At 43.5% G+C, this 25,059-nt stretch overlaps 1 protein-coding gene across 1 annotated transcript in view; it reads left to right on the forward strand.

Annotated features, from left to right (window-relative positions):
- Window positions 1-25,059, forward strand: part of nomo (nodal modulator) — a 39,707-nt gene that overhangs the window by 8,870 nt on the left and 5,778 nt on the right. The window contains 17 exon segments of the mRNA XM_041933166.1: window positions 225-331; window positions 427-499; window positions 17,889-18,041; window positions 18,271-18,408; window positions 19,332-19,421; window positions 19,549-19,654; window positions 19,807-19,957; window positions 20,116-20,293; window positions 20,618-20,759; window positions 20,872-21,003; window positions 21,674-21,810; window positions 21,934-22,021; window positions 22,210-22,273; window positions 22,374-22,469; window positions 22,602-22,823; window positions 23,519-23,601; window positions 23,823-23,982. Coding sequence (XP_041789100.1) covers window positions 225-331; window positions 427-499; window positions 17,889-18,041; window positions 18,271-18,408; window positions 19,332-19,421; window positions 19,549-19,654; window positions 19,807-19,957; window positions 20,116-20,293; window positions 20,618-20,759; window positions 20,872-21,003; window positions 21,674-21,810; window positions 21,934-22,021; window positions 22,210-22,273; window positions 22,374-22,469; window positions 22,602-22,823; window positions 23,519-23,601; window positions 23,823-23,982 — 2,120 coding nt within the window.

The following is a 25,059-nucleotide window of genomic DNA, read 5'->3' on the forward strand; positions in this document are numbered from 1 at the left end:
CAAGTGTCCAACAGAATGAGTTCAGCTCCTCACACATCAGTGCTTTGTGTGTGTCTGTGTGTGTGCAGATAACTTTCCTCTTCTTATCTATACACCAAAGAACAGAAAAACAATCTGCATTATCCACCCCTCTGTGAGCTTGTTCTTGGAAAAGTGTCAGTCTAGGAATTCATCCATGTTCTGAAATATCCTTCATGTTATTTAATGTACTGTGCATTGTTCAGGTTCTGAGTAAAGGCCATCTCCTGGGTCCAGCTGGAGTGGAAGTCAGACTCAGCCGAGTGGGAACAGAAGAGACACTCCAGAGTGTCGTCACGCAGCCTGGGGGAAAGTAAGCAGCTCAGCCTTTCTGTCTGGTTCTGTTTTACACCAGTGTTTCTGCAGTAATCATATGACTTCACCTGTTTTTTTGTCTTCCTAACACAGATATACCTTTTTAAAAGTACTCCCTGGAAGTTATGACATCACAGCTGCCCATCCCTCCTGGACTCTGGAGCAGGTTGGTACCTTCATTTGAGTTTCCATTAGGCCATGTCAACAGTGCAGACTTGTGTCTGTATGTATCTGTGTAAGAGCATATGGAAGTCCTGAGAGGCAAATGGGGAAGAAAAATTCTGGTGGTCCATCCAAGTCTGATCTAAACTGTGTTCTCTCTCGTGTTTACAACTTAACAAAAGGTGAAGTAAAAGCTTTTCCAAAAGAATGAATAATAAAATGTTTTGTCAGGATAATTTTTCTAAATCACTTTATTTAATCTGTGAAAACAGCTGAAAATATAATCAAATAATAAATAATACAATTTTAATACTCATTTTGGCCACAAGAGGCTGAGGTGCACCACACATGCAACAGTTTGACTTCAGGCCTCTCTGACAGAAGGGCTTGAGGGAGTCCGGTGACAAAGTATAAAGAGCGACAGAGTACACGTAGGGAGGAGGTAGTGGTGGATGAATGGGTCAAACACAGATCTTTCCCACGTGACACCAAAGTCAGTGCTAACTTTTTTAGACTTAGCTGACTCATTATTATTATTTGTTTATTTATTTTGGTAGCAGTTTGCCTAGGTTCAGGCAACAAAACTACTTGGTTAGATTTAGGAAAAGATCATTGTTTGGGTTAAAGTAGACCCATTGATGATGTCACTGATTTCTTGTAGTCATTATATGAATTGCATCGCTTTGCTTTAGCATTGAGCTCAGCTTACGTCTTCTTGATCAAGAGCAAAATACTATGCAAGACATTGCTATCATGTTCAAATCTTTCTTAACTGTCTGTGATTCGATTCAGATTTTGCTTACATCCTCTAACAGATAGTTACGTTGGTTATTAGGGACACGGGGCAACGTCCCGAGTCACTGGCTCCTACAGCTATGAAATAGCTGCAGGAGCCAGTGACTCGGGGCGTAGCCCCGAGTCACTTATTACTATCCCGCGCGTTTCTTCTTCTTCTTCTTCTTCTTCTTATTAGGGACACGGGGCACGCTCCGAGGCACAAATGACAGGCTCCTGCCATTTGGCAGGAGCCTGTCATTTGTGCTCTGCTGCAGGAGCCAGTGACTCGGGGCGTAGCCCCGAGTCACTTATTACTATCCCGCGCGTTTCTTCTTATTATTAGGGACACGGGGCAACGTCCCGAGTCACTGGCTCCTACAGCTATTTCATAGCTGCAGGAGCCAGTGACTCGGGGCGTAGCCCCGAGTCACTTATTACTATCCCGCGCGTTTCTTCTTCTTCTTCTTATTATTATTTTTCATCTTCCTCCAAGTTTTCGTCCTCAAACTCGCCCCGCAGCTTTGAGAAAACCCTCGCAAATTATATATCAAAACGTGCGTATTGTTCGGGATCGGTGTGCTATTACTTTTCTCAAATTTATCGCAGTTTTTCGCGTCGTAAGACGCGAAAAACTGCGATAAATTTCCCATAAGAAATGAATGGGACCGGTGAAAAAAACAAGATTGAAATTGGAGTTTTTCAAACATCTGTAGCTCAGGCATACATTCACCGAGAGACTTCATTTCAACTTTAAAATGTAGACCCAAGTCTGGTCTATTGGTGTGTTCATCCACATTTTGATTGGTCCTATAGTTTTTGATCAGTCACTGTTCAATGACAGTGATCGTTTGGCGGGAAATTTTGAGATTATAATGGGTGTGTATTGCGCGGAATGTTCGCGCTAGAGTGCGTGCTAGAGTGGCACAGAGTCTAAAAACGATCTGAAAATCTTCTCTTTTTCTCGTCGCTACGGCCACAAATTACACTCTACACGCATAATTTTGGGCTCATTTTGTAGACAAACTTGTCCTCTTTCGTGTGATGTCCTCGAAAAAGCCGAGAGACTTACTGAATTTAAATAGTGAGACGTTTTGTGCAGCCAGCGCCCTCCTGTTCTCCCATTAAGTCCCATGTTAAAATTCAGAGCTGTTTTGTGAGCAAAGCAGAAATGCCTCCTGTCTTTAGATCGCCATAAAACGAAAAGTTGTTGTGTCAGGAATAAAACGAGGAGATGGCCGGACTCAGGAAGTTCTCGGGAGTCCGATGATCTATAGTACACTCTGATACGAGGTACGGTTCTCTCACCAGAGGATTTAGTTCAGGAGGTTCGCCGAACCCAAATCTCACTGCATACAATACAAACTCCTGTTCTCTGAGTGGCAGAGTCTTTTTAAGTCGACCATTTTGTCATTTTTCTAAAGAATATCTGGACATAAAACACACGTACATCTGGCCCAGACTTGTCCGCATCTCACAGTGTAATCGTTTTTTTGATAGCAGCTACGGTTTTGACACAATCGCAAGTTGTTCGGAAGAAACCGACAGCGAAAAAGCCGCTTTTCAAGGGAAGAGTTTAACAGGTGCAACTGTCATTTACACACACACCGGTCAATAACCCACGCACACACATCTGCAGGACAACAAGCCTGAGAATGATTATCTTAACGAGCTCAGTCAAAACAAGGGCATTGTTTGAAAACAATCTCCATCCAACAAACAGTTAAACTCAGCTTCACCAAGCGCTTTGCCAAAAAGGTTGAGACAGTAGTCACACAAACACACACACAAGCAGGGCTAACCAACAGCTAAAAAGTGATTAAAAACAAGCACGTCAAAACTGAACAGGAACAGGTAAAAAGTGGGAGAGGTAGAGAGGTAATTATCAGCAGGTGGGGCAGAAGTTACACACGCACACAAACAAACACACACACACACACACATTCAGACACACATATACCAGACACATCTCCATGTAGGAGCAGGTTGGGCTGCTTGTGTAGTTCAAGCAGACACACACACACAAACAGACGAAGACACACACATACGCAGTCACACACAATGACAGATACATAAACACACACACACAGACAAATGCATAATGAAAACCCCATCCCCCCGCCCCCTTGTTAACACCGTTAGCTCTATTAGCTCTGTTAGCACAGTTAGCTCTGTTAGCGTTAGCGCCGTTAGCTCTATTCGCGCCGTTAGCTCTATTCGCGCCGTTAGCTGTTAGCTCCGTTAGTGTTAGCTCCGTTCGTGTTAGCTCTGTTAGCTCTGTTAGCATTAACTCCATTCATGCTTATTGATTCAGTTCATTAATTCATGTTAACAGAGACATGAAGCAGAGGAGAGAAGCAGACACAGACAGCTGAGGTGATCAACAGAGACAGACAAGGAGAAAGCCACAGAAACAGACGAAGACACACACATACGCAGTCACACACAACGACAGATACATAAACACACACACACAGACAAATGCATAATGAAAACCCCATCCCCCCGCCCCCTTGTTAACGCCGCTAGCTCTATTAGCTCTGTTAGCACAGTTAGCTCTGGTTGCGTTAGCGCCGTTAGCTCTATTCGCACCGTTAGCTGTTCGCTCCATTAGTGTTAGCTCTGTTAGCTCCGTTAGCATTAGCTCCATTCATGTTTATTGATTCAGTTCATTAATTCATGTTAACAGAGACATGAAGCAGAGGAGAGAAGCAGACACAGACAGCTGAGGTGATCAACAGAGACAGACAAGGAGAAAGCCACAGAAACACAGCTGAGAGCAATTCATTAATCAGGGACTGACTGCCTCTGATATCTGCCGTTTTCTCAATTTGCAGCCTTTTTCAATTGTCCGCTGCTTCGCCATAGTTTCTCCTAGAGACTTCATTCAAACTTTAAAACGTAGATAATTTTGTCGGCTCCAAATGACCCTCGGCACATTTTGATATCTCTTACGGTTTTCGAGCTATGACCATCGAAGGCCGACGTAAGACGCGAACAGCTGCGATAAATTTCCCATAAGAAATGAATGGGGAAATTTCTTCAAATTTCAGCCTTTTTCAATTGTCCGCTGCTCGGCCATACTTTGTCCTAGAGACTTCATTCAAACTTTAAAACGTAGATCATTTTGTCGGCTCGAACACACCCCGTGTCCCTTTCAAAATTTCCCAGGGGGAATTTTCTAGTTATTATTTTTCATCATCCTCCAAATTTTTGTCCCTGAACTCGCCCCGCAGCTTTGAGAAAACCCTTGCAAATTATATATCAAAACGTGCGGTTTGATCAGGATCGGTGTGCTATTACTTTTCTCAAATTTATCGCAGTTTTTCGCGTCGTAAGACGCGAAAAACTGCGATAAATTTCCCATAAGAATGAATGGGACGGGCGAAAAAAAAAAGATGGAAATTGGAGTTTTTCAAACGTCTGTAGCTCAGGCATACATTCACCGAGAGACTTCATTTGAACTTTAAAACGTAGATAATTTTGTCGGCTCCAAATGACCCTCGGCACATTTTGATATCTCTTACGGTTTTCGAACTATGACCATCGAAGGCCGACGTAAGACGCGAACAACTGCGAAGACTTTCCCATAAGAAATGAATGGGGAAATTTCCTCAAATTTCAGCCTTTTTCAATTGTCCGCAGCTCGGCCATACTTTGTCCTAGAGACTTCATTCAAAGTTTAAAACGTAGATAAATTTGTCAGCTCAAAATTAATACCAGCACATTTTTTGATATCTCTTACGGTTTTCGAGCTATGACCATCTGAAGACCATCAAGTTTCTCACAAAAATGCTCAGAATCTCTCCCTCTACAGTGGGTGATGTCATAAGTTAGAGTGAGACAGCCGGTGAAAAATCGCCTGAAATGTGTTTCTAAAATTGCCGTAAAATACAAACGGTGAATAGGAGACACATAATTTTGGGATCTTTTGTAGACAAACTTGTCCTCTTTCATGTGATGTCCTCGAAAAAGCCGAGAGACTTACTGAATTTAAATAGTGAGGCTTTTTGTGTAGCCACCTCCCTCTAGCTCTCCCATTGACTCCAATGTAAAAATTCAGAGCTGTTTTGTGAGAAAAGCATAAATGCCTCCTGTCTTTACATCGCCATAAAACGAAAAGTTGTTGTCTCAGGAATAAAACGAGATGATATTCGGACTCAGGAAGTTCTCGGGAGTCCGATGATCTATAGTACACTCTGATACGAGGTACGGTTCTCTCACCAGAGGATTTAGTTCGGGAGGTTCGCCGAACCCAAATCTCACTGCATACAATACAAACTCCTGTTCTCTGAGTCGCAGAGTCTTTTTAAGTCGACCATTTTGTCATTTTTCTAAAGAATATCTGGACATAAAACACACGTACATCTGGCCCAGACTTGTCCGCATCTCACAGTGTAATCGTTTTTTTGATAGCAGCTACGGTTTTGACACAATCGCAAGTTGTTCGGAAGAAACCGACAGCGAAAAAGCCGCTTTTCAGTTAACAGGTGTAACTGTCATTTACACACACACCGGTCAATAACCCACGCACACACATCTGCAGGACAACAAGCCTGAGAATGATTATCTTAACGAGCTCAGTCAAAACAAGGGCATTGTTTGAAAACAATCTCCGTCCAACAAGCAGTTAAACTCAGCTTCACAAAGCTCTTTGCCAAAGAGGTTGAGACAGTAGTCACACAAATGCACACACAAGCAGGGCTAACCAACAGCTAAAAAGTGATTTAAAACAGCACGTCAAAACTGAACAGGAACAGGTAAAAAGTGGGAGAGGTAGAGAGGTAATTATCAGCAGGTGGGGCAGAAGTTACACAGGCACACACGCACACACGCACACACACACACACACACACATTCAGACACATATATACTATACACATCTCCATGTAGGAGCTGGTTGGGCTGCTTGTGTAGTTCAAGCAGACACACACACACAAACAGACGAAGACACACACATACGCAGTCACACACAATGACAGATACATAAACACACACACACAGACAAATGCATAATGAAAACCCCATCCCCCCGCCCCCTTGTTAACACCGTTAGCTCTATTAGCTCTGTTAGCACAGTTAGCTCTGTTAGCGTTAGCACCGTTAGCTCTATTCGCGCCGTTAGCTCCGTTAGTGTTAGCTCCGTTAGTGTTAGCTCCGTTAGTGTTAGCTCTGTTAGCTCTGTTAGCATTAACTCCATTCATGCTTATTGATTCAGTTCATTAATTCATGTTAACAGAGACATGAAGCAGAGGAGAGAAGCAGACACAGACAGTTGAGGTGATCAAAAGAGACAGACAAGGAGAAAGCCACAGAAACAGACGAAGACACACACATACGCAGTCACACACAACGACAGATACATAAACACACACACACAGACAAATGCATAATGAAAACCCCATCCCCCCGCCCCCTTGTTAACGCCGCTAGCTCTATTAGCTCTGTTAGCACAGTTAGCTCTGGTTGCGTTAGCGCCGTTAGCTCTATTCGCACCGTTAGCTGTTCGCTCCATTAGTGTTAGCTCTGTTAGCTCCGTTAGCATTAGCTCCATTCATGTTTATTGATTCAGTTCATTAATTCATGTTAACAGAGACATGAAGCAGAGGAGAGAAGCAGACACAGACAGCTGAGGTGATCAACAGAGACAGACAAGGAGAAAGCCACAGAAACACAGCTGAGAGCAATTCATTAATCAGGGACTGACTGCCTCTGATATCTGCCGTTTTCTCACATTGCAGCCTTTTTCAATTGTCCGCTGCTTCGCCATAGTTTCTCCTAGAGACTTCATTCAAACTTTAAAACGTAGATAATTTTGTCGGCTCGAACGCACCCCGTGTCCCTTTCAAAATTTCCCAGGGGGAATTTTCTAGTTATTATTTTTCATCATCCTCCAAATTTTCGTCCCTAAACTCGCCCCGCAGCTTTGAGAAAACCCTCGCAAATTATATATCAAAACGTGCGTATTGTTCGGGATCGGTGTGCTATTACTTTTCTCAAATTTATCGCAGTTTTTCGCGTCGTAAGACGCGAAAAACTGCGATAAATTTCCCATAAGAAATGAATGGGACGGGCGAAAAAAACAACATTGAAATTGGAGTTTTTCAAACATCTGTAGCTCAGGCATACATTCACCGAGAGACTTCATTTCAACTTTAAAATGTAGACCCAAGTCTGGTCTATTGGTGTGTTCATCCACATTTTGATTGGTCCTATAGTTTTTGATCAGTCACTGTTCAATGACAGTGATCGTTTGGCGGGAAATTTTGAGATTATAATGGGTGTGTATTGCGCGGAATGTTCGTGCTAGAGTGCGTGCTAGAGTGGCACAGAGTCTAAAAACGATCTGAAAATCTTCTCTTTTTCTCGTCGCTACGGCCACAAATTACACTCTACACGCATAATTTTGGGCTCATTTTGTAGACAAACTTGTCCTCTTTCGTGTGATGTCCTCGAAAAAGCCGAGAGACTTACTGAATTTAAATAGTGAGACGTTTTGTGCAGCCAGCGCCCTCCTGTTCTCCCATTAAGTCCCATGTTAAAATTCAGAGCTGTTTTGTGAGCAAAGCAGAAATGCCTCCTGTCTTTAGATCGCCATAAAACGAAAAGTTGTTGTGTCAGGAATAAAACGAGGAGATGGCCGGACTCAGGAAGTTCTCGGGAGTCCGATGATCTATAGTACACTCTGATACGAGGTACGGTTCTCTCACCAGAGGATTTAGTTCAGGAGGTTCGCCAAACCCAAATCTCACTGCATACAATACAAACTCCTGTTCTCTGAGTCGCAGAGTCTTTTTAAGTCGACCATTTTGTCATTTTTCTAAAGAATATCTGGACATAAAACACACGTACATCTGGCCCAGACTTGTCCGCATCTCACAGTGTAATCGGTTTTTTGATAGCAGCTACGGTTTTGACACAATCGCAAGTTGTTCGGAAGAAACCAACAGCGAAAAAGCCGCTTTTCAAGGGAAGAGTTTAACAGGTGCAACTGTCATTTACACACACACCGGTCAATAACCCACGCACACACATCTGCAGGACAACCAGCCTGAGAATGATTATCTTAACGAGCTCAGTCAAAACAAGGGCATTGTTTGAAAACAATCTCTGTCCAACAAGCAGTTAAACTCAGCTTCAGAAAGCTCTTTGCCAAAGAGGTTGAGACAGTAGTCACACAAATGCACACACAAAAAGGGCTAACCAACAGCTAAAAAGTGATTAAAAACAGCACGTCAAAACTGAACAGGAACAGGTAAACAGTGGGAGAGGTGCAGAGGTAATTATCAGCAGGTGGGGCAGAAGTTACACAGGCACACACGCACACACACACATTCAGACACATATATACTATACACATCTCCATGTTGGAGCTGGTTGGGCTGCTTGTGTAGTTCAAGCAGACACACACACACAAACAGACGAAGACACACACATACGCAGTCACACACAATGACAGATACATAAACACACACACACAGACAAATGCATAATGAAAACCCCATCCCCCCGCCCCTTGTTAACGCCGTTAGCTCTGTTAGCTCTGTTAGCACAGTTAGCTCTGTTAGCGTTAGCGCCGTTAGCTCTATTCGCACCGTTAGCTGTTAGCTCCGTTAGTGTTAGCTCTGTTAGTGTTAGCTCTGTTAGCTCTGTTAGCATTAACTCCATTCATGCTTATTGATTCAGTTCATTAATTCATGTTAACAGAGACATGAAGCAGAGGAGAGAAGCAGACACAGACAGCTGAGGTGATCAACAGAGACAGACAAGGAGAAAGCCACAGAAACAGACGAAGACACACACATACGCAGTCACACACAACGACAGATACATAAACACACACACACAGACAAATGCATAATGAAAACCCCATCCCCCCGCCCCCTTGTTAACGCCGCTAGCTCTATTAGCTCTGTTAGCACAGTTAGCTCTGGTTGCGTTAGCGCTGTTAGCTCTATTCGCACCGTTAGCTGTTCGCTCCATTAGTGTTAGCTCTGTTAGCTCCGTTAGCATTAGCTCCATTCATGTTTATTGATTCAGTTCATTAATTCATGTTAACAGAGACATGAAGCAGAGGAGAGAAGCAGACACAGACAGCTGAGGTGATCAACAGAGACAGACAAGGAGAAAGCCACAGAAACACAGCTGAGAGCAATTCATTAATCAGGGACTGACTGCCTCTGATATCTGCCGTTTTCTCACATTGCAGCCTTTTTCAATTGTCCGCTGCTTCGCCATAGTTTCTCCTAGAGACTTCATTCAAACTTTAAAACGTAGATAATTTTGTCGGCTCCAAATGACCCTCGGCACATTTTGATATCTCTTACGGTTTTCGAGCTATGACCATCGAAGGCCGACGTAAGACGCGAACAACTGCGATAAATTTCCCATAAGAAATGAATGGGGAAATTTCCTCAAATTTCAGCCTTTTTCAATTGTCCGCTGCTCGGGCATACTTGGTCCTAGAGACTTCATTCAAACTTTAAAACGTAGATAATTTTGTCGGCTCGAACACACCCCGTGTCCCTTTCAAAATTTCCCAGAGGGAATTTTCTAGTTATTATTTTTCATCATCCTCCAAATTTTCGTCCCTAAACTCACCCCGCAGCTTTGAGAAAACCCTTGCAAATTATATATCAAAACGTGCGGTTTGATCGGGATCGGTGTGCTATTACTTTTCTCAAATTTATCGCAGTTTTTCGCGTCGTAAGACGCGAAAAACTGCGATAAATTTCCCATAAGAAATGAATGGGACGGGCGAAAAAAACAAGATTGAAATTGGAGTTTTTCAAACATCTGTAGCTCAGGCATACATTCACCGAGAGACTTCATTTCAACTTTAAAATGTAGACCCAAGTCTGGTCTATTGGTGTGTTCATCCACATTTTGATTGGTCCTATAGTTTTTGATCAGTCACTGTTCAATGACAGTGATCGTTTGGCGGGAAATTTTGAGATTATAATGGGTGTGTATTGCGCGGAATGTTCGTGCTAGAGTGCGTGCTAGAGTGGCACAGAGTCTAAAAACGATCTGAAAATCTTCTCGTTTTCTCGTCGCTACGGCCACAAATTACACTCTACACGCATAATTTTGGGATCAGTTTGTAGACAAACTTGTCCTCTTTCGTGTGATGTCCTCGAAAAAGCCGAGAGACTTACTGAATTTAAATAGTGAGACGTTTTGTGCAGCCAGCGCCCTCCTGTTCTCCCATTAAGTCCCATGTTAAAATTCAGAGCTGTTTTGTGAGCAAAGCAGAAATGCCTCCTGTCTTTAGATCGCCATAAAACGAAAAGTTGTTGTGTCAGGAATAAAACGAGGAGATGGCCGGACTCAGGAAGTTCTCGGGAGTCCGATGATCTATAGTACACTCTGATACGAGGTACGGTTCTCTCACCAGAGGATTTAGTTCAGGAGGTTCGCCGAACCCAAATCTCACTGCATACAATACAAACTCCTGTTCTCTGAGTCGCAGAGTCTTTTTAAGTCGACCATTTTGTCATTTTTCTAATGAATATCTGGACACAAAACACACGTACATCTGGCCCAGACTTGTCCGCATCTCACAGTGTAATCGTTTTTTTGATAGCAGCTACGGTTTTGACACAATCGCAAGTTGTTCGGAAGAAACCGACAGCGAAAAAGCCGCTTTTCAGTTAACAGGTGTAACTGTCATTTACACATACACCGGTCAATAACCCACGCACACACATCTGCAGGACAACAAGCCTGAGAATGATTATCTTAACGAGCTCAGTCAAAACAAGGGCATTGTTTGAAAACAATCTCCGTCCAACAAACAGTTAAACTCAGCTTCACCAAGCGCTTTGCCAAAAAGGTTGAGACAGTAGTCACACAAACGCACACACAAGCAGGGCTAACCAACAGCTAAAAAGTGATTAAAAACAAGCACGTCAAAACTGAACAGGAACAGGTAAAAAGTGGGAGAGGTAGAGAGGTAATTATCAGCAGGTGGGGCAGAAGTTACACACGCACACAAACAAACACACACACACACACACATTCAGACACACATATACCAGACACATCTCCATGTAGGAGCTGGTTGGGCTGCTTGTGGAGTTCAAGCAGACACACACACACACACAAACAGACGAAGACACACACATACGCAGTCACACACAACGACAGATACATAAACACACACACACAGACAAATGCATAATGAAAACCCCATCCCCCCGCCCCCTTGTTAACGCCGTTAGCTCTGTTAGCTCTGTTAGCACAGTTAGCTCTGTTAGCGCTAGCGCCGTTAGCTATATTCGCACCTTTAGCTGTTAGCTCAGTTAGTGTTAGCTCCGTTAGCATTAGCTCCATTCATGTTTATTGATTCAGTTCATTAATTCATGTTAACAGAGACATGAAGCAGAGGAGAGAAGCAGACACAGACAGCTGAGGTGATCAACAGAGACAGACAAGGAGAAAGCCACAGAAACACAGCTGGGAGCAATTCATTAATCAGGGACTGACTACCTCTGATATCTGCCGTTTTCTCAAATTGCAGCCTTTTTCAATTGTCCGCTGCTTCGCCATAGTTTCTCCTAGAGACTTCATTCAAACTTTAAAACGTAGATAATTTTGTCGGCTCCAAATGACCCTCGGCACATTTTGATATCTCTTACGGTTTTCGAGCTATGACCATCGAAGGCCGACGTAAGACGCGAACAACTGCGATAAATTTCCCATAAGAAATGAATGGGGAAATTTCCTCAAATTTCAGCCTTTTTCAATTGTCCGCTGCTCGGCCATACTTTGTCCTAGAGACTTCATTCAAACTTTAAAACGTAGATAATTTTGTCGGCTCGAACGCACCCCGTGTCCCTTTCAAAATTTCCCAGGGGGAATTTTCTAGTTATTATTTTTCATCATCCTCCAAATTTTTGTCCCTAAACTCGCCCCGCAGCTTTGAGAAAACCCTTGCAAATTATATATCAAAACGTGCGGTTTGTTCGGGATCGGTGTGCTATTACTTTTCTCAAATTTATCGCAGTTTTTCGCGTCGTAAGACGCGAAAAACTGCGATAAATTTCCCATAAGAAATGAATGGGGACGTCCTCAAATTTCAGCCTTTTTCAATTGTCCGCTGCTCTGCCATACTTTCTCCTAGAGACGTCATTCAAACTTTAAAACGTAGATAATTTTGTCGGCTCCAAATGACCCTTGGCACATTTTGATAAATCTTACGGTTTTCGAGCTATGACCATCGAAGGCCGACGTAAGACGCGAACAACTGCGATAAATTTCCCATAAGAAATGAATGGGGAAATTTCCTCAAATTTCAGCCTTTTTCAATTGTCCGCAGCTCGGCCATACTTTGTCCTAGAGACTTCATTCAAAGTTTAAAACGTAGATAAATTTGTCAGCTCAAAATTAATACCGGCACATTTTTTGATATCTCTTACGGTTTTCGAGCTACGACCATCTGAAGACCATCAAGTTTCTCACAAAAATGCTCAGAATTTCTCCCCCTAGAGTGGATAAATTCAAAAGTTAGAGTGAGACAGCCGGTGAGAAATCGCCTGAAATGTGTTTCTAAAATTGCCGTAAAATCCAAACGGTGAATAGGAGACACATAATTTTGGGATCTTTTGTAGACAAACTTGTCCTCTTTCGTGTGATGTCCTCGAAAAAGCCGAGAGACTTACTGAATTTAAATAGTGAGACGTTTTGTGCAGCCAGCGCCCTCCTGTTCTCCCATTAAGTCCCATGTTAAAATTCAGAGCTGTTTTGTGAGCAAAGCAGAAATGCCTCCTGTCTTTAGATCGCCATAAAACGAAAAGTTGTTGTGTCAGGAATAAAACGAGATGATGGTCGGACTCAGGAAGTTCTCGGGAGTCCGATGATCTATAGTACACTCTGATACGAGGTACGGTTCTCTCACCAGAGGATTTAGTTCAGGAGGTTCGCCGAACCCAAATCTCACTGCATACAATACAAACTCCTGTTCTCTGAGTCGCAGAGTCTTTTTAAGTCGACCATTTTGTCATTTTTCTAAAGAATATCTGGACATAAAACACACGTACATCTGGCCCAGACTTGTCCGCATCTCACAGTGTAATCGGTTTTTTGATAGCAGCTACGGTTTTGACACAATCGCAAGTTGTTCGGAAGAAACCGACAGCGAAAAAGCCGCTTTTCAAGGGAAGAGTTTAACAGGTGCAACTGTCATTTACACACACACCGGTCAATAACCCACGCACACACATCTGCAGGACAACCAGCCTGAGAATGATTATCTTAACGAGCTCAGTCAAAACAAGGGCATTGTTTGAAAACAATCTCTGTCCAACAAGCAGTTAAACTCAGCTTCAGAAAGCTCTTTGCCAAAGAGGTTGAGACAGTAGTCACACAAATGCACACACAAAAAGGGCTAACCAACAGCTAAAAAGTGATTAAAAACAGCACGTCAAAACTGAACAGGAACAGGTAAACAGTGGGAGAGGTGCAGAGGTAATTATCAGCAGGTGGGGCAGAAGTTACACACGCACACAAACACACACACACACACACACACACACACACACATTCAGACACACATATACCAGACACATCTCCATGTAGGAGCTGGTTGGGCTGCTTGTGTAGTTCAAGCAGACACACACACACAAACAGACGAAGACACACACATACGCAGTCACACACAACGACAGATACATAAACACACACACACAGACAAATGCATAATGAAAACCCCATCCCCCCGCCCCCTTGTTAACGCCGTTAGCTCTGTTAGCTCTGTTAGCACAGTTAGCTCTGTTAGCGTTAGCGCCGTTAGCTCTATTCGCGCCGTTAGCTGTTAGCTCCGTTAGTGTTAGCTCCGTTAGTGTTAGCTCTGTTAGCTCTGTTAGCATTAACTCCATTCATGCTTATTGATTCAGTTCATTAATTCATGTTAACAGAGACATGAAGCAGAGGAGAGAAGCAGACACAGACAGCTGAGGTGATCAACAGAGACAGACAAGGAGAAAGCCACAGAAACAGACGAAGACACACACATACGCAGTCACACACAACGACAGATACATAAACACACACACACAGACAAATGCATAATGAAAACCCCATCCCCCCGCCCCCTTGTTAACGCCGCTAGCTCTATTAGCTCTGTTAGCACAGTTAGCTCTGTTTGCGTTAGCGCCGTTAGCTCTATTCGCACCGTTAGCTGTTCGCTCCATTAGTGTTAGCTCTGTTAGCTCCGTTAGCATTAGCTCCATTCATGTTTATTGATTCAGTTCATTAATTCATGTTAACAGAGACATGAAGCAGAGGAGAGAAGCAGACACAGACAGCTGAGGTGATCAACAGAGACAGACAAGGAGAAAGCCACAGAAACACAGCTGAGAGCAATTCATTAATCAGGGACTGACTGCCTCTGATATCTGCCGTTTTCTCACATTGCAGCCTTTTTCAATTGTCCGCTGCTTCGCCATAGTTTCTCCTAGAGACTTCATTCAAACTTTAAAACGTAGATAATTTTGTCGGCTCCAAATGACCCTCGGCACATTTTGATATCTCTTACGGTTTTCGAGCTATGACCATCGAAGGCCGACGTAAGACGCGAACAACTGCGATAAATTTCCCATAAGAAATGAATGGGGAAATTTCCTCAAATTTCAGCCTTTTTCAATTGTCCGCTGCTCGGCCATACTTTGTCCTAGAGACTTCATTCAAACTTTAAAACGTAGATAATTTTGTCGGCTCGAACACACCCCGTGTCCCTTTCAAAATTTCCCAGGGGGAATTTTCTAGTTATTTTTCATCCTCCTCCAAGTTTTCGTCCCTTAACTCGCCCCACAGCTTTGAGAAAACCCTCGCAAATTGTATATCAAAACGTGCGTATTGTTCGGGATCGGTGTGCTATTACTTTTCTCAAATTTATCGCAGTTTTTCGCGTCGTAAGACGCGAAAAACTGCGATAAATTTCCCATAAGAAATGAATGGGACGGGCGAAAAAAACAAGATTGAAATTGGAGTTTTTCAAACATCTGTAGCTCAGGCATACATTCACCGAGAGACTTCATTTCAACTTTAAAATGTAGACCCAAGTCTGGTCTATTGGTGTGTTCATCCACATTTTGATTGGTCCTATAGTTTTTGATCAGTCACTGTTCAATGACAGTGATCGTTTGGCGGGAAATTTTGAGATTATAATGGGTGTGTATTGCGCGGAATGTTCGTGCTAGAGTGCGTGCTAGAGTGGCACAGAGTCTAAAAACGATCTGAAAATCTTCTCTTTTTCTCGTCGCTACGGCCACAAATTACACTCTACACGCATAATTTTGGGATCAGTTTGTAGACAAACTTGTCCTCTTTCGTGTGATGTCCTCGAAAAAGCCGAGAGACTTACTGAATTTAAATAGTGAGACGTTTTGTGCAGCCAGCGCCCTCCTGTTCTCCCATTAAGTCCCATGTTAAAATTCAGAGCTGTTTTGTGAGCAAAGCAGAAATGCCTCCTGTCTTTAGATCGCCATAAAACGAAAAGTTGTTGTGTCAGGAATAAAACGAGGAGATGGTCGGACTCAGGAAGTTCTCGGGAGTCCGATGATCTATAGTACACTCTGATACGAGGCACGGTTCTCTCACCAGAGGATTTAGTTCAGGAGGTTCGCCGAACCCAAATCTCACTGCATACAATACAAACTCCTGTTCTCTGAGTCGCAGAGTCTTTTTAAGTCGACCATTTTGTCATTTTTCTAAAGAATATCTGGACATAAAACACACGTACATCTGGCCCAGACTTGTCCGCATCTCACAGTGTATTCGGTTTTTTGATAGCAGCTACGGTTTTGACACAATCGCAAGTTGTTCGGAAGAAACCGACAGCGAAAAAGCCGCTTTTCAAGGGAAGAGTTTAACAGGTGCAACTGTCATTTACACACACACCGGTCAATAACCCACGCACACACATCTGCAGGACAACCAGCCTGAGAGTGATTATCTTAACGAGCTCAGTCAAAACAAGGGCATTGTTTGAAAACAATCTCCGTCCAACAAGCAGTTAAACTCAGCTTCAGAAAGCTCTTTGCCAAAGAGGTTGAGACAGTAGTCACACAAACGCACACACAAAAAGGGCTAACCAACAGCTAAAAAGTGATTAAAAACAAGCACGTCAAAACTGAACAGGAACAGGTAAACAGTGGGAGAGGTGCAGAGGTAATTATCAGCAGGTGGGGCAGAAGTTACACACGCACACACGCACACACACACATTCAGACACACATATACCAGACACATCTCCATGTAGGAGCTGGTTGGGCTGCTTGTGTAGTTCAAGCAGACACACACACACAAACAGACGAAGACACACACATACGCAGTCACACACAATGACAGATACACAAACACACACACACACAGACAAATGCATAATGAAAAATCCCATCCCCCCGCCCCCTTGTTAACGCCGTTAGCTCTATTAGCTCTGTTAGCACAGTTAGCTCTGTTAGCGCTAGCGCCGTTAGCTATATTCGCACCTTTAGCTGTTAGCTCAGTTAGTGTTAGCTCTGTTAGCTCCGTTAGCATTAGCTCCATTCATGTTTATTGATTCAGTTCATTAATTCATGTTAACAGAGACATGAAGCAGAGGAGAGAAGCAGACACAGACAGCTGAGGTGATCAACAGAGACAGACAAGGAGAAAGCCACAGAAACACAGCTGAGAGCAATTCATTAATCAGGGACTGACTACCTCTGATATCTGCAGTTTTCTCAAATTGCAGCCTTTTTCAATTGTCCGCTGCTTCGCCATAGTTTCTCCTAGAGACTTCATTCAAACTTTAAAACGTAGATAATTTTGTCGGCTCAAAATGACCCTCGGCACATTTTGATATCTCTTACGGTTTTCGAGCTATGACCATCGAAGGCCGACGTAAGACGCAAACAACTGCGATAAATTTCCCATAAGAAATGAATGGGGAAATTTCCTCAAATTTCAGCCTTTTTCAATTGTCCGCTGCTCGGCCATACTTTGTCCTAGAGACTTCATTCAAACTTTAAAACGTAGATAATTTTGTCGGCTCCAACACACCCCGTGTCCCTTTCAAAATTTCCCAGAGGGAATTTTCTAGTTTATTCATAAAATCTCATTTAGATCATAATTTCATTTGGAAGAGAGAGACATGAGATCAAACATGTATACTCTGAATCACCATACAGACACTGTTAAAACATGAAAAATGGACATTAGTAGAGGCCCATTTGGCTCAGAATAGAAATAGAGCACCCCATATTGATGATGTAAAAAGATGGATTGAGGCATTTGGAGCAGAACTGGGACAGATCAGCAGGTCTGTAACTAATGATTTCAAGCCGCAGTCAGATCAGACCTGTGTTTGACATCATTTTCTTTCCGTACTCAGGTATTAACACAGTTGAGACAGTGTGGCACTTCTCCATCTGAGTAGTGTCATTAAGAACGCATCATCTCAGAGGTTTTTTTGAGTGTGGAAAATGATTCACCTACTTGCTCAGCTGATAAGGTTCCCTGTCAGGTTAGCAGGTCTATAACTAACGATCTCCAGCAGTGGCCACGCTGCTCCTGACGGGGCTATTATTCCGACCCTCAGCGTATCTTTCGTGTTGACCTTTGCCGTCTTCCTATAGAGCACCACCTCAGTGCACGTCTCCAATGCCAATGCCCCGGCCGCTGACCATCTGGTAGTTGGAGGCTACGATGTCTCGGGGGAGGTCCGCAGTGATGGAGAACCCATGAAAGAGGTCACCTTCCTGCTGTACTCAGCCACAGTCAAGCGAGAGGTAAACCAACATTATTTTACATTTCCAGAACCGGTGAGGAGTTGAATTAGATCATGCTTTCATTGGGCTTGTCTGATCCATCCTGCAGTATTTGTTGAAAGCCTATATGTTATTCTGTAGCTTTCGCTCTAGCAATATTACTGCTTTATTTGTGGCATATCATGGACTTTTGGATGAATTGTGACTAAACTGAAGTTACATCGCTCCACAATTCTCGGTGCGTTTTCAGGATGTTGGAGGCTGCAACACATCCCCAGTGGAGGGGGCAGATTCTGGGGACAGCTCCCTGGTCTACATGTGCAGCGCTCTGTCCAGGGAAGATGGGACCTTTGTCTTCCCCTCGCTGGCCAGCGGCGAGTACACTGTGGTAAGCTTTCTGTAAAAGCCAAAAGAAGGCTGTCCCCATTTCTGATCTCACTTACAGTTGTAGTCCTTACAACCGCTAGATTTCTGTCCAAGTTGATTTGGAGACACCTGTGGTTACCATGGTGACAGCAACTGCACTTTAATACCATACTTTCCTTGAGCAACTAGCATGTCAGAAGCACAGAAAATAGCTGGTGTATCTGTTTGCAGTTCACTCTGTGACATATACAGTGTTTTTCCTGTGACTTCACAATAAATGCTGCCCCAAGTCTTGGCAGTTGAGTGCCTTTATTATGAAGCGGTATGAAGCAGTAAATTAATACCGCTCTTATACGGTATGAAGAAAGTGAGCATTAAACAGTGAAGCTGGTATCAGTGACATAAAATTACACTGAATTACATGCATGCCTCATTTCCTGTGAATCCCTTGTGCTTAGGGAGGCAATTGTTTCTCTGAGTGTATCACAGATGGATGCACAACAACTCACTTGAATATTTATTGATTGGCTTATTTAATAGCAGAGAGCCTTATTTTTTATGTAATCCCTGGACAGATGATACAAGATAACCTTACAAACAGAACATAAGATTACAATTAAAAATTATTATTATATACCTCATAAGTGTGTTGGACTGTATTACATCATGCTATAACCAAAACTGCAGAATGTTTCTCATACCTGTCCCCTTTACCATCCCAGACTTAAGAAGGCAATTTGATTCCAGCGCTAAAAACTACTATATAGGGATAGAATTACTTATATAAATAGATTGAGTGGGTATTGCAGAAAAATGCCAACCATAAAAAGTATTAAAAAATGGGGTGTGATTTTGTGACATTGTGACTTTAACCTGTACAATGCATTGAAAAAATAAATATTATTTCTGCCTCTAATTCTGCTTTCGTGATGTCCTTCTCTTCAGGTGCCTTTCTACAGGGGAGAGAGGATCACATTTGACGTCGCTCCATCTCGGATGAATTTCAAGGTGGAACACAACAGTTTGAAACTAGAGGTAAAGTGTTAAATTAGTTTTTCAGTATTAGTTTGAACATGTTGTCTTTATCTTGCAAATATGAATACATTTTATGCATGGCAGCACATTTTGACATGGAACGCTGTTTCTGTTGCTTCGCATGCAGCCCATCTTCCGTGTCATGGGCTTCTCTGTGACGGGCCGAGTTCTCAACAGTGTTGGTGGGGAGGGCGTCCCTGATGCCTCAGTGTCCCTCAACAACCAGATCAAAGGTAACCAGAGCAGAAGACTCCTCGCTTTGGTTGCAGCGCCAACAATCAAATAACAACTAAACAAATGTGCAAATGCTCAATTTGCACGTTCAGTGGTTCTCCATCCTTTACACATTTTCACGCTCGCCTGCTTTGCTGTTCTGCCCTCACAGTCATCAGCAAGGAGGACGGTTCTTTCCGGTTGGAGAACATGACGGCTGGTACCTACACTATCCGCGTCAACAAGGAGCTCATGTTCTTTGAGCCAATCACAGTGAAGATCGCCCCCAACACGCCCCAGCTCCCTGACATCATCACAGCAGGGTTCGTCTGGCGTGTCCACTCAGAGTTGCATATATTTTCAAATTAAACATGTTTCGAAATTAATGGGAAAAATTCAGCGTCAGCGCTCTCTGCTTGGCTTTTCATATTACCACACTGCTGACGAGCTTGATCTAAGGTCTGATGTCGGTCCCACACAGGTTCAGTGTGTGTGGCCAGATCTCCATCAGTCGCCTGCCTGAGGGCATGAAGCAGCAGGGCCGCTACAAGGTCACTCTGACACACCAGGACCAAGATAAGGCCTCCAGCAAGACCATCGACTCGGATCCACAGGGGGCCTTCTGCTTTCAGGCCAAACCTGGAGACTACAATGTGCAGGTAGGTTTTCAGATTCACACGTTTGACTAGAACATCTAGAAAAAGAATTTTATTAGTTTGCCCACAGTTTCGCTCACTAAGTAAATGCTCAAGAAGCTTCCATTCAACTGTTCTCAGATTTCCAATATTTGTCTATTGAAACTGTAATGTATGAGATAATAGCTTAAAATCTTCCTCATGAGTATTCAGAAAATAAGTTTATATTATACCAGTAGGCTTTGAAATGTATTGCCATAGATATAATTGATTTTGATGCTTATATATTTGTATATTTAAAACTTGGCTTTCTACAAGATTGCTTTGCTTGTATTTCCACGTGTCCAGGTGTCTCTTCCAGAGGCAGAGGTGAAAGCAGGCCTGGCTCTGCAGCCTCAGGCCCTGGAGGTCTCCCTTGTGGACCGGCCCCTAACAGACCTACTTTTCACCCAATTCATGGCTTCTGTCTCTGGAAAAGTGTACTGTCTAGGTAACATACACTTCATGTGTTTCCAGAATATTTCTTTGTCTTAGAGGCAAACATTACATCTTTGCGTATATTTCCACATAAACTGACCTTGTGACCTCTGGTCGACCTCCAGCGTCCTGCGATGACCTGTCAGTAACCCTGCAGCCAGTGAGTCGGCAGGGGGAGAGGAGGGCGGTGGCTCTGTCTGGCAGCAGTGACACCCTCAGCTTCTCCTTTGACAGTGTTTTACCTGGAAAATACAAAGGTCAGGACTCACCGCCTACAGCTTATATTCATAATTATAGTAATAATGATAAACATTTCATTCATTTTGGTGCAGTTAGAGATGTTACAAATTGGAACTCAGTGGTTGTCATTAGTTGCAGTTGTTTTAAGAGGATAACAAATGCAGAGTCAGCAGCAAGTTTTGACCGGGCAACCCCAAGCCACCCATCATATATAAACTGACTCCTCCATGTCATGTACATTTCTTTTCAGAGACCACACTAATTATTGTCTAACGATTGTGGGGAAATCAATTAGTAATTACCAGCTTTGGATCATAATTGGTATTTAGTAGCAGCTTTCAGGAAGTGCACATTATTCAGCCAGTGTTTCTGTACCTTCTGGTGCTCCATCCATCTCGCTCACTGTTCAATACACACAATCTGTTTAGTGTGCCTGCAAGCTATCTGCACACACAGTGTCTTCGAGCCGTGTTTACTCAGCTTGTAGTGTTTCCAGGCCCGAGCAGTGCGAGAAGTTTACTTTCTTAGGCATTTGTTTGAAGTTGAGATAATTAGAAGATCATCCGTGCGAGAGCCTCGACCTTGCCTGGCGTGACACATTCAAGCCTTTTCAATGCAAACACTCACATCTCTGTTGCTTTTAGTCTATTTGTTCATTAATTGCTCTTCTCCATCTTTGCACGTCAGTGAGCATTTCTCACGAGGAGTGGTGCTGGAAGCACAAGTCCGTGGAAGTGGAGGTTCTGGACTCCGACGTCCTGGGGGTGGAGTTCAGACAGATTGGCTACATCCTGCGCTGCTCCCTCTCCCATGCCATTACTTTGGTCAGTGTTTCAGTAACAGTGGCCGCGCCTGGTGTGTGCTGTAACAGATGGTGGCTCGTCCACAATTATTATTCCAATTCTTACTAGCGTGTTTTGTTTTTTTTGTTTGTTTTTTTTGCACAGGAGTTCTTCCAAGATGGCAGCAAACCGGAGAATGTCGGCGTGTACAACCTCTCAAAGGGAGTCAACCGCTTCTGCCTCTCCAAGCCTGGTGAGGTTCATTCCGCTGACCTCTCATTAGCCAAACATAGTATGAATTAGCATATCTAGAAAAAAAACATCAGCTGTTCCCTTGTGCATAGTTAGAGTGCAGTGTTTTGAGCCAAAAGGTTTGTGTCAGACTTGCCTAAATATAAAACTGGAGCAAAGTAATTAATCAACCAACAACGCCTTGTCCAGGTGTTTACAAAGTCACCCCTCGCTCCTGCCACCAGTTTGAGCAGGACTTCTATACCTATGACACGTAAGTAATGAGAAGCTGCGTCCATTTGTTTCTGGGTTAAAAGAATGTTCTGCCTCTATAGAGTTCAACCAAGTGACCGTTGTTGACCTGTGTCCAACAGCTCGGCCCCCAGCATCCTGACCCTAACTGCGGTGCGGCATCACATGACCGGGCTCATCACCACCGACAAGATCCTGGACGTCACAGTTACCATCAAGTAATGAAGACTCACCGTGGTTGTGCGCATTTTTCAGAGACCCTGTGTGCTAACATTAGCTGCTGTGCATCCCTCTGCAAATGCACAGCTTAAATGTTTTGTTTTTTTTCCCCCTCCCCTCCCCTCGGGCAGATCATCTATCGAGAGCGAGCCGGCGCTGGTGCTGGGTCCCCTGCGGAGCCTGGAGGAGCAGAGGCAGGAGCAGCAGCTGCAGGAGATTCAGCTGCGCCGTCAGGAGCGAGAGCGCCGTGCTGCTGAGGAGGAAGGAGGAGCCCGGGATGATAGCCCTCCCATCCAAGAGAAGGCGGATGAACTGACGGGCCCCTTCCACTATGAGTTCTCCTACTGGGCCAGGTCGGTGCCACTGCTTGTTCACTTTATTTTTCAGTTCATACTCTTTGCTCTGCAATATAAAAAAGTAGAGTCTGCAATCATGTAAAGACAATGGGCCCCTCGCACATACTAAGTGCTCAGTGTCTTGCAGCCTTGCAAAGTGGGATGAGCTGTTTGATTTGGAGGCAGTTTTACCCACAAAATTTTCTTGTCATTATATCCACAATGTTCCTAAATACAGGAATCTCACAGGTGATATAAGGATCCTACAGGTTAATGTTATAGCCATCACTTTTTATCGTTTCAGCTTGTGTGTCGGGGTTCCATCACTTTGCCATGGTGGATCAATCAATTGATCAGTTTTCTGAGAAGTGTAGTCTAGCTGCACACGTAGCAGAATGTTAAGCTCCATGATTAGATGTTTCCGAATGAGGGGCATACTGTGGAGTTGAAGTAAACTTCATAGCTTTTGACTTTTCATCAAAGACCTAGATATTTTCTGATGCAGTGGCTCATCTTTTGTACTGAGGATTTAACCAGAAGAGTCCAACTGTGAGTCACCTGAAGTTGTCTGCAGAGAAAATGAACAGGATCCCAAGTAAATCCTATCACTTTGTAGCTGTATTGTCAGTGTCTGGTCGACATCCACTAATAATAACCACAAAGCCGCGCAGTCTGTGAAGGGTGTTGAATCAGTCTATATTGTGACTGTACAGGGCTGGAGAGAAGATCACAGTGACACCGTCTTCCAAGGAACTGCTGTTCTACCCTCCTGAGGTAGAGGCCACTATCACTGGAGGTAAGTTCCTTCACACATACAACAACCCTTCTTCGTCTGTTTGCAGCTTTGTTATAGCTACTTCTTAAGTCTTTCATTTCTTGCAGAGGTCTATGCTCAATGCTCATAATATCATAGCCCCAACTTCACCGGTCACTCGGAGGAAGAAGACAAAAATAACACCCTCTAAATTCTGTAGCATGCAACACCAACAAGCTAAAGCAATTACACTGTCTCGACAGAGTCGTGTCCGGGTCGACTGGTGGACATCGCGGGGCGTGCAGGTCTCTTCCTGGAGGGCAAGGTGTCACCAGAGCTACAGGGTGTGGAGATCTCCATCACGGAGAGAGGAACTGCTACACCCCTCATTACTGTGGCCACTAATGAGATGGGCGCATACAAGTATGAGAAACCCAGACTTCCATTGAGAGATAAAAATAAAGTGCATGAAAACTAGAGGGAGGATGTTACAGAGCCTGAGACACAAGGATCTGAAAACAGCCTTAATAACTTTAAATCAGAGTTTTTTGTCATGCTGAAAGGAAAAAGAGTCAAGATCTTTACCAGTCATTAATATACCAAAGGCCTGTCCATAAATACATTTGAACCCCAAAACAAGTGTCAAACAGCAGCGATGTGTGGGTCCTAGTTAAACTCTGCTGTTCCAGCCCAGAGAGTTAAAGAAAAAAACCCTGTTAGTGCAGGTCAGCCAAACAGACTGTTAAATCACAATCTGTGCGTGAGAGACCAACCAGTTTGTGCAGTCTGTTTAAAAGGACTTCAGGGTAAACACTGTCAAAAGGGCTGAGAGTTCATGAAGCGCTGCATCTGTGCTGCTCGTGGCACGGAAACCAAATTGAAAAGTTTGACCTGCCCTGTTTGCAAGCGCTTGTTTGGCTGGTCTTCTCCAGAGGTCAAACAGGTGGCCACGCTAGCAGTCAGAACTCATATTTGAACCCACAGACATGTGTGACTCGCAAATAAACATCCCTAAATCCACTTAGAAATAGAGGAAAAAATATGCTCGTCTAACTCCTGAGCTTGCCTGAGAATAATCACATTTTAAAGTTTTCTTCAGCATCAAAGTAATCCCGTGATAGCTGTTCATACAGACATGGGTCAGTCGCCAACAGGAACTGCTAATAGCCAATTCTGCAATTTTTATTGGTCCTAAAATGTATACAGATTTCGGCTTAAAAGAAGTTTTTGCCCCAGGATAACTCACTTAATCCATAGCAACATTATACTTTCCTGTATATGGGTATTATGAGGTTTGTCAGCAGTTGCCTTGAGCCCTGAACAAAAAATAGTTCTTCACAGGCAGGAACACTGTAGAAATCATTATTCATCAACTTTGAAATGTCAGTATCAAAAGTGAAGATGTCAAATTTGCAACATTATCCAGTTAATGTGTAGTACTGCCCTTCTTGAGGAGTATTATCTATTCACTCTTAAAGGTTTAATAATCCATAATTATTT

This window comes from Chelmon rostratus, chromosome 3, assembly GCF_017976325.1.
Source record: "Chelmon rostratus isolate fCheRos1 chromosome 3, fCheRos1.pri, whole genome shotgun sequence".
Classification (NCBI taxonomy): domain Eukaryota; kingdom Metazoa; phylum Chordata; class Actinopteri; order Chaetodontiformes; family Chaetodontidae; genus Chelmon; species Chelmon rostratus.